General features: G+C 39.0%; 2 protein-coding genes across 3 annotated transcripts; one reads left to right on the forward strand and one right to left on the reverse strand.

The window, feature by feature from the left end:
- Nucleotides 1–143: 143 nt before the first annotated feature.
- On the forward strand, nucleotides 144–4,189 carry LOC103319078 (Leucine-rich repeat receptor-like protein kinase family protein). The gene is made up of 2 exons (XM_008220574.3): nucleotides 144–3,278; nucleotides 3,405–4,189. Exons 1-2 carry the CDS (start codon nucleotides 461–463, stop codon nucleotides 3,863–3,865), a joined length of 3,279 nt encoding a protein of 1,092 aa, XP_008218796.3. The 5' UTR covers nucleotides 144–460; the 3' UTR covers nucleotides 3,866–4,189.
- A 408-nt stretch (nucleotides 4,190–4,597) lies between these two features.
- LOC103319088 (regulatory protein RecX family protein) lies at nucleotides 4,598–7,690 on the reverse strand. Of its 2 annotated transcripts, none has more exons than XM_008220586.2 (6): nucleotides 7,531–7,690; nucleotides 6,916–7,205; nucleotides 6,550–6,724; nucleotides 6,227–6,319; nucleotides 5,515–5,602; nucleotides 4,598–5,198 (listed from the first exon to the last, which is right to left on the reverse strand). In XM_008220586.2, exons 1-6 carry the CDS (start codon nucleotides 7,602–7,604, stop codon nucleotides 4,917–4,919), a joined length of 1,002 nt encoding a protein of 333 aa, XP_008218808.2. In that variant the 5' UTR covers nucleotides 7,605–7,690; the 3' UTR covers nucleotides 4,598–4,916. The 2 variants fall into 2 exon arrangements, with proteins under 2 accessions (XP_008218808.2, XP_008218815.2); XM_008220593.3 differs by having other exon boundaries at nucleotides 6,916–7,308; nucleotides 7,531–7,683.
- Nucleotides 7,691–9,889: the final 2,199 nt, after the last annotated feature.

Below are 9,889 nucleotides of genomic sequence, written 5' to 3' on the forward strand. Positions count from 1 at the left end.
AAAACATATGCCTAAAAAGAGGAAACAAGATAGTTTAACTGTCAAAATGAGCAATAAAAAAGGGAAAGGAAAGGTTCTTTCATGACATTCAGCAGAGCATTAATGTAACTTCCGAATGTTTTACACACCTGGTTAAAAAGAAGAGAAAAAAAAAATGATTCACTAACTTGTTTACACAAAATAACAAAGAGAGCAAAAACCAAAAACTTTCTGCCAATTAATTGACTCAGAATGAACAAAGAGTCCATTTGAAAAAATAAACCCACTTAGATAAATAAAACCAAAACCCATCTGCATCACCATCTCTAAATTAACAACAATACCCAATTACAATATTATTAATTAATAGAATAAAGAAGTTGCTCTTGGATCCAGATCTTCTGCTTTTCTTCTATAAACAAAACATGGGGTTCCTCCCTCTACAATCCCAAAACAGATCACCTGCTCTCTTCTCTCAGCAATGCCTGCTACTCTAAGGAATCTCTTGCTTTCTCCCAATATCTTCTCCATCACCTTACTTCTTTCAATAAACTCTCTTTTCTTTTCTTGTTACTCAATTGATGAACAAGGCCAAGCTCTTCTAGCATGGAAGAACAGCTTAAACGGTTCCACAGATGCATTGAAATCATGGAATCCTTTAGACACAAGTCCATGCAACTGGTTCGGGGTCCGCTGCAGCTCCAATGGAGAAGTGGTCGAGATAACCTTGAAAGAACTAGATTTTCAAGGTCCATTGCCTTCAAATTTTCAGTCTCTCAAGTCCTTGAAGACCCTTATCCTCTCTTCCTCGAATCTCACTGGCACAATTCCCAAAGAGTTTGGACAGTATCGTGAGCTCAGTTTCGTTGATGTCAGTGGCAATTCTCTCTCTGGTGAAATCCCAGAAGAATTATGCAGGCTAAACAAACTGCAAACTTTATCTCTCAATACAAATTTTCTCGAAGGGAAAATCCCTTCAGGCATTGGAAATCTCTCAAGTCTTGTGTATCTGACTCTCTATGACAACCAACTCAGTGGTGAAATTCCAAAGAGTATTGGATCACTAACAAAGCTAGAAATTTTCAGAGCAGGAGGGAACAAAAATCTTAATGGTGAGCTGCCTTGGGAGATTGGAAACTGCACCAACTTGGTCATGTTAGGCCTTGCTGAAACCAGCATTACCGGAAGTCTTCCCTCATCAATTGGAATGCTTAAAAGAATCCAAACCATTGTCTTATATACATCTCTGTTGTCTGGTCCAATCCCTGAAGAAATTGGAAACTGCAGCGAGTTGCAGAACTTGTACTTGTACCAGAATTCCATCACTGGTCCAATCCCAAGGAGAATTGGGGAGCTCAGCAAGCTTCAGAGTCTACTGCTGTGGCAGAACAGCTTAGTGGGATCAATTCCAGATGAGCTTCGAAGCTGCAGGGAGCTCACAGTCATGGACTTATCAGAAAATCTTCTGAGAGGCAAGATACCTAAAAGTTTTGGTGAGCTTTCCAAGCTTCAAGAGCTTCAGCTGAGTGTCAATCAGTTATCAGGTACTATACCTTCTGAAATTTCAAATTGCTTGGATCTGACTCATTTGGAAGTGGACAACAACGACATTTCGGGGGAGATTCCTGTTCTCATTGGCAACCTTAAGAGCTTAACTCTATTTTTTGCCTGGCAAAATAGGCTTACGGGCAATATTCCTGAGAGTCTCTCAGACTGTCAAGAGCTTCAGGCTGTTGATCTTTCTTACAACAATTTATTTGGTTCAATACCAAGAAATATTTTTGGATTGAGAAATCTCACCAAGCTGCTGCTACTTTCCAATGATTTATCTGGTTTTATACCGCCGGATATAGGAAACTGCACAAGCCTGTACAGGTTAAGGTTAAATCACAACAGGCTGGCAGGTACTGTTCCATCGGAGATTGGCAACTTGAAGAGCTTGAACTTTGTTGATTTGAGCAATAACCGTCTTGTTGGAGCAGTCCCTCCATCAATATCAGGATGTCAGAACCTTGAGTTTCTTGATCTTCATTCAAATGGGATCACTGGTTCTGTCCCTGATACTCTGCCTACAAGCCTGCAGTTTGTTGACATCTCAGACAATAGGCTTACTGGTCAGCTTCCTCATAGCATTGGGTCATTAACGGAGTTAACAAAACTCAACCTGGGGAAGAATCAGCTCTCTGGCAGCATACCAGCCGAGATCCTTTCTTGCGGTAAGCTTCAATTGCTAGACCTTGGCAACAATGGCTTCTCAGGTGAAATTCCAAAGCAACTTGGTCAAATTCCTTCACTTGAAATATCTCTCAATCTAAGCTGTAACCTGTTTTCTGGTGAAATCCCATCCCAATTCTCTGGCCTTAGCAAGCTAGGAATTCTTGACCTCTCCCACAATAAGCTCTCTGGAAACTTAAACACTCTCAAAAACCTTGAAAACCTTGTTTCCCTCAATGTCTCTTTCAATGACTTATCTGGTGAATTGCCTAACACCCCATTCTTTCGGCAACTCCCACTTAGTGACCTTACTGCAAATAAAGGTCTCTACATCTCTGGCGGAGTTGTAACCCCGGCTGATAGGATACGATCAAGCCACAACAGATCAGTTATGAAGCTAATCACGTCCATTCTCATTAGTATCAGTGGAGTACTTCTCCTGCTTGCTGTCTATACACTAGTCCGTGCTCAAATAGCCAGCAACATTCTCAGGGAAGATGATAACTGGGAAATGACCTTGTATCAGAAGCTTGAATTCTCCGTAGATGACATAGTCAAGAATTTGACATCATCTAATGTGATTGGCACTGGAAGCTCTGGAGTTGTATACAGGGTGGCAATTCCAAATGGAGAAACACTAGCAGTGAAGAAGATGTGGTCATCAGAAGAGTCAGGAGCATTCAACACTGAAATTCAGACACTGGGTTCAATCAGGCACAAGAACATCATCAGGCTCTTGGGTTGGGGTTCGAACCAAAGCCTGAAACTTCTGTTCTACGATTACCTTCCCAATGGAAGCTTGAGCTCACTGCTACATGGTGCTGGGAAGGGAGGAGCAGATTGGGAGGCTAGATATGATGTTGTCTTAGGCATGGCTCATGCGCTTGCCTACTTGCACCACGACTGTGTGCCTGCTATTTTGCATGGTGATGTCAAAGCTATGAACGTGTTGTTGGGTCCTGGCTATGAGCCTTATCTTGCTGACTTTGGATTAGCTAGGATTGTGAATAGCATTGGTGATGATGACTTTTCTAAAACAAGCCAAAGGCCTCAATTAGCTGGTTCTTATGGATACATGGCTCCAGGTAATCTTTCTTTCCATAATTTTAGTTAGTTCCTAATTTTCTTACCATATATTTTTTTTTTTCCAAAAATCACTAAATTTAGTTGGTTCCTAACTTGTTTCATGTCTTCTTTTTGTGTGACTACAGAGCATGCATCAATGCAGCGTATCACTGAGAAGAGTGATGTCTACAGTTTTGGTGTGGTTCTTTTAGAGGTATTAACAGGGAGGCATCCATTAGACCCAACTTTGCCAGGGGGTGCACATTTAGTTCAATGGATTCGTGAGCACTTGGCAAGGAAGCAAGATCCGGTCGACATCCTTGATCAGAAGCTTAGGGGAAGAGCTGATCCTACAATGCACGAAATGCTGCAAACACTAGCTGTGGCATTCCTTTGTGTCAGCACTCGTGCTGATGATCGCCCTATGATGAAAGATGTTGTAGCAATGCTTACAGAAATTCGACATGTTGAGACTGCAAGGGGAGAACCAGAATTGTTAAAGGGAGGAGGGTTGCAATCAATTTTGGCATCCCCTCCCGCTAGGAAAGCAGTTTTACAAGGCTCTTCTAACTGCTCCTTTGCTTTCTCTGAAGATTCAATGCAATGAAAAGTTATGAACTTTCATCCATTGTGCATATTATCTTGGGAGAATCAAAATCCCATAGAGCAAGGAAGAATATAGAGGAAGAATATTAGTGTAAATTGAGATTTTAATTATATGTGGTTCTTGTAGATTGAAATAATAATGCCTCCCCACTAAGAAAGAATGGTCTTTTGGGGAATAGGTGATGGCTTAACTGTCTTCTGGAGGAGTGAGAGTAAATGCAGGGTATGTAGTAGAAGTGTTAAACAATGATTGGTATTTTTGGATTTATGTAATTAGAATTTAATGTGAGGGAATGAGATTCCATTCCATGACCTCTTTTCTTTCAGCAATGCTCACATGGTCCCCCAACTCCACATCACATGTCCATGTGCTTTTCTGAGCAAGACTTTCCAGCAAAGAAATACTAATCTTGGATTAGAAGACTTCATCTTTCATGATCAGAAAGCACATGTAGAAAAGCAGGATCATTATTTATACCTGTACAGATATGTAATACACAAACCAAGTAAACTGTTCCATAACATTACAGCTGCACATGGATTTGCATCCACTTTATGAGCATACTGCGGAGATCTAAGTTTAAGTACTTTCTTAAGAGGTCCAAAAACACCCAAAAATATTGAAACAAATCTAAAGGTTCTTACAGTGAGTATGGACAATACAAACAAACACATGCAAAGTGGAGCTTGTGATCTTACTATCGCAGGTTGATTAGAGGTAATTATTTTCAAATACAGCAACACAAACAACAAATTTCATTGAGGTAAATATAAACAGTACATGAATACAAAAGAGTCAATTTTCAGCCACAAAATGGTGTTTCCTATTAAAAACAGCTAAATGGTGCCACTTCTTGCTTGTCTTCTAGCTATGTTGTCATTAAAGTAGACTTCGCCCCACCTAAACTAGGTGGTGGCATGGTAGGCAAACGCAACATTATGTCCGGTACTGGTAAGGGCTAAAGTTAGTAATTTTCTAGCCACAGCAGCAAGTTACGTTATAGACCCAAACCCTGTCCATACTACACAACATTTCAGTTGATGGTTATGGACTAGGGTGGGTACTGAGATTCTAACTTCTTTAATACGAAGCCAATAACATCCCAGCTGAATCCACGATACTGAAGCCAACGAACAATCCTTGATTTTCTTGTCTCTTTAGGCACTTCTTGACCTCGAAGCCACTGCTTTGAGGCCTGAACAAGTAAATTATCCATTGAGAGCTTTGACAGGCCATGAACTAACTTCTGATCATTATCTGATTCTCCCTCCTCAAAAACCAATTTAATTGCATTCTCAGCATCAAGTTTACTCACTCCCTTGCTGAAAAGTGCCTGATCCAACAACAATGCTTCATTACATAAAAACAGACATTTCACCCTTGCTAATTTGGATAATCGATACTAACATTTATCTTGACTTGTTTCATTCTTTCTTATAGCTCTAGATCAGATTTTAGAAACAAATAAAGACTCCAACAAGAGCTGACTACCTAGTGTAATATCAACACGGCTACTCTTTCTTAAATCAGGCTGCACTTTTGGAAAAACAAGGATTAACATGACAATCTCAGTCCTTTAACATTTCAATCTAATAATAGTCATCTCAATCTACCAAATTTCTATTATGCTGAAAAATCATATGGCTTACTTGCTTTATCCGCCTTGGTCCCCAACTTGAGGAAGACCATCTAGAACGAGAAAATGCTTCCGCATACAAGCTATCATTGATTAGGCCTCTACAATAAACTTAAAGGGTCACAAAGATGTCATATCATATATAATATGGTATGAAACTTTGGAATTCACTTCTGAAAATGACAATATAACTACAGTTAAAAAGTAAAGAAATAGATGGAGATCAGTTCACATGCGCACAAAGAACACAATACTAAACATTTAATAATGACTGATCCAAAAAAAGAAAAAAGGTGTTACTCGGGTGCTTTGAAAGACCTAAGAAAAGAAAAGAATAGGAAGGGATATCCAGGTACTGAGAAATCCCTTGTGGTGTTACACTTGAAAAGTTTCAACCTCTTGCTAATGAGATATGAAAATTGACAATAACCATTGACATGATTGTTAGCCAGCAAAACTAATTCACTATGGTCTACCAGACTTTAAGTTTAGAGCCACAAATGTTTTATAGAATTGTAAATAATACTTCCAGATCTCTGTAATCCATTTTTCTTGTGCTTTTTGAGTGGTAACTGAATCAGTCTTACAACGTGCATGTAGAACCAGTTTCTAAGATCATTGAGACATAATTACCCAAGCATGTGGAGTTTTCAAACATGGTTATTTCCAGATAATTGGCTGATGAGCACTCTCAACACAAGACATTCTCACGACTAGAAATGTACCTGCTAATGAAGTCATTTATTACTGCCTCAACGGTATCTAGAGAAAAGTTCTTTCCGTGCAATTTCTTTCTCAGTTCAACTGCTGTGAAAGCCCTACAAAGAAAAAGATCTTCTTAAACAAATTTTTTCTTCTTTATTCACAGGTAAACATCCTTATTTTCAAACTTCTATAGCATCTTCGCTCCAGCAATACACACACTCAAACCCTCAAACTGCTATCCAAAGGTATCTTGGCAAAATCATGTACCTCAGAAGAATTCCTGCCCTTAGACATTCTAGCAGCACTACACCAAGCAGTTCTATGAAGTTATGGTAATTCTAACCTGGTTCCAAGTAATTTTATTGCCACTTTCTCAGCATCATGCAATACATCCTTTTCATAACATTTTTTCACTTGATGAGTATTTAACTCTTCAAAAACCTCCTCAGGTTCTTCCATGAGTTCATAGCCTACATCCCCCGAAAGATGATCAATCTGATCTTCCAACTCTGGAGATGCTATAATGTTTTCAAGAAAATGGCTTCAGTTTTGTGTATAAACAAAGCCTAAAATAAAACTCCACAACTAAACAAACACGATAACAAGAAGCTACAATTGCCAGGGTTAAGTGCAATCATGTAATTAAAGCTATGTTTGTATGTTACACAATCAATTTGTTTTTTTATTTATTCAAGTAAACTTAGAATACCTTTCTCAACATCATTAAACAAGTAGTTCTTGTAGAAAACGTGATTTTGATTCTGAGGCTTCTCATCGAAGCCCCTATTTTTCTGCACACCTCTTCCACATTGTTTAACCTCACTCTTCAATGCACCCGCATCTGGAAATTCACGGGACTTCTTTTGTTCAGAAACCTTTGTCTGCTGATAATTCTCCGACTTTTTAACTTGAGAAGATTTCTTGGGAATGTACCTAACGGGAACCGATGAACTGTATTCTCTGCTTTTCAAGCACTTGATTGCAATTTTCTCCCTAGCCCTACAAATGACAGATTTCATATTAAGTACGACAAGGTAACTAATCACCAAGAACTTTGAACGATCAGCAACTCAGTTTCTGAGCTGAATTTTCTGTTTGGTTCCTGAGAAAACATAGGAAATAGAAGAAAAGTGGATAATTCAATCATTCAGTGTTTGAATCATGAGAATCACGAGTCGCAGTCGCTCAAATTGTTAACAAATTTGGGGTTTTGTTATTTAAAATTTCAAAATTAACGGTAAAAAGAAAGTAACTTTTTTTTTCCTTCATTTTCTCGGGAACCATACTAAAGATAGAAACATTAGAAAGTGCGAGAATTTCTCACCAGGACATGACGAACACTCGACAGGGTAACTGAAATTGGGTTTTCAAGCAGAGAATTCCAGCGTGAATTGCCATGTCTGTTAATTTTCTGCGAGGAAGAAAAATCCCAATTTGTATGATAGGGTTTTAGATTTCATTGGCGCGTGATTTACAGTATAGATGAAACGGGCGCGGACTACTGGATGGGGTTTGCTTTGTGGACTCAATTCTCACTATACCTCTGAAGCCCAAATGACCCGTTCCAAGATCGACTTCAGTCCAAACGTAATTTATAGTGACTAATTTAGGCCCAACTCAAGTTCTATTTTCTTGCCGGACTATGGAACCGGAACCCATACCTGAGACCGAAGACACAAGACTAGGGACACAGGATCCCCTACTCATAATTGAGTCAAGAGTTGAGCACGTGACTTTTCAAAATGATATTTATGAGCCACTTTTTATAAAGAATATGATGTGAAATGACCAAGAGGCCATTAAAAATGAGCTAGGCGTTGAATTCATGACTTTATTTGACGGAATCTTGAATGGAAATCTTAAGAATATGACCGTGATGATACATAGACCAATTTCGTATAGTTCATGGGGAAATTAGATTTTATACATAATAGCAAATACACACCTGTATATAACAAGCGCATAATGCAACGTAATAGCCAATTAAAATTGAATATCCATTTTTTTCACCCAAAAAAAAAAGAAAAAGAATATCATTTCATCATTTAGAAAAGGCATTCTTTTTTACCAATTGAAGCTATGGACTCTTTGTGTGTGTGTGTGTGTGTGTGTGTTAATTTGCATTCCGAATTCGGCTCGCTGAATTACAAGTTAATAAAATAACTTGTTGAATTACATATAAAGAAAAGAAGTGGAATCAGATTCTTCTTCATGCTCCTCAACTTCTTCTAGAGTTCTTTTCTTAGGGCTCTTATAAGCCATAAGCTGATTCTTACTAGTAGCATCTTGACTCAGACTAGTCTTCTCAAGCACAGCTTTCCCCCTTGCATTTAGAGAATGAACATCCATAGCAGCAGCATGCCTCACAGACCCTTCACTCATACCTCCAATTTTAACACTTTTAGCAGTCTCCTTGAAAGTTTTCCCATCTCTTATGCCAGCTTTAGCTTTCGCTTTCCTATTTCTCACCACATTCCACTCAGGATCATACTCTTCCTCTTGATTCATAACAGAGGCCTCCTTCTTAGTAGCATTATTATCCACTCCAGTAGTCGCATTGGGTTGGGGGAACACCAAGATAACATCATCCCTCAACTGACTCTGGACCTCCTCATCAATCACCAAGTCAGCAGGGAAGAAGTTGGGTTCATGAGGGAGTCTCTCCATTTGTAGGAAATTCATATTGATCACCTAAAGATGACAAATATGCTCTTCACCTTTTGATCACCTAAGAAAAGGGGGCTATATTATGTCGATGACTTCAGTCCCAGCGTGGCTAACAGTGTGACGCATCCGTTTGATAGCAAACAAAAGCAAATCTGGTTGTGGCACTGTCGATTGGGACATCTATCTTTTAGTTATATGAAGCATCTTATCCCAGATTTATTCGTAGGTTTTAAGGACTTCGACTTCACATGTGATACTTGTATTTTGGCCAAGAGTCACCATGTGCCCTACCTATTGAGTACGAACAAGTGTACTACTTCATTTATGTTAATTCACTATGATGTCTGGGGACCTTCACCTATCACTGCTCCTTCTGGTGTTCGATGGTTTGTCACATTCATAGATGATTGTAGATGGATGACATGACTTTATTTGTTGAAGAATAAAAACGAAGTGTTTTCCCATTTTCAGTCCTTCCACAAACAGATGAAAACTCAGTTTAATGCTCATATCCAGATTCTTCGCTCAGACAATGGTAGAGAATTTGTCAATCATAACTTTCAGACTTACTTCCAACAATATGGAATTATCCATGAGATGACTTGTCCTCAGACACAGCAACAAAATGGTGTTACTAAAAGAAAGAATCGACATCTTCTTGAAACAGCCCGAGCACTTCTGATTGATGCTCATGTTCCTCACCATCACTGGGATGATGCTATTGTCACCACAATTCACCTAATCAACCGCATGCCTTCTGGTGTATTGACCTTTAAAACTCTCTTACAGGTGCTTACGCAACACAAAATTCTGCCCTCTGTTTTGGTACTCATACCCCGAATGTTTGGATGTATGAGTTTTGTTCATCTCCATAAAAATCAACGTAGCAAACTTGATCCCTGTGCGCTTCGTTGTGTTTTTATGGGTTATGCCACTTATCAGAACGGTTACCGCTGTTATCACCTTCTTACCCGACGTACCTATGTCACTTTGGATGTGACTTTTCTGGAATCTAA

Source organism: Prunus mume, linkage group LG1, assembly GCF_029339155.1.
Source record: "Prunus mume cultivar Tortuosa linkage group LG1, ASM2933915v1, whole genome shotgun sequence".
Classification (NCBI taxonomy): Eukaryota; Viridiplantae; Streptophyta; class Magnoliopsida; order Rosales; family Rosaceae; genus Prunus; species Prunus mume.

Coding starts and splice junctions, on each gene's coding strand:
- LOC103319078 (XM_008220574.3), top strand. CDS start 461: ATGCCTGCTACTCTAAGGAATCTCTTGCTTTCTCCCAATATCTTCTCC. Junction 3,279..3,404: donor TTATGGATACATGGCTCCAG/GTAATCTTTCTT, acceptor GTGTGACTACAG/AGCATGCATCAATGCAGCGT.
- LOC103319088 (XM_008220586.2), bottom strand. CDS start 7,604: ATGGCAATTCACGCTGGAATTCTCTGCTTGAAAACCCAATTTCAGTTA. Junction 7,206..7,530: donor CGAGTGTTCGTCATGTCCTG/GTGAGAAATTCT, acceptor TGTCATTTGTAG/GGCTAGGGAGAAAATTGCAA. Junction 5,603..6,226: donor ATAAATGACTTCATTAGCAG/GTACATTTCTAG, acceptor AGTTTATTGTAG/AGGCCTAATCAATGATAGCT.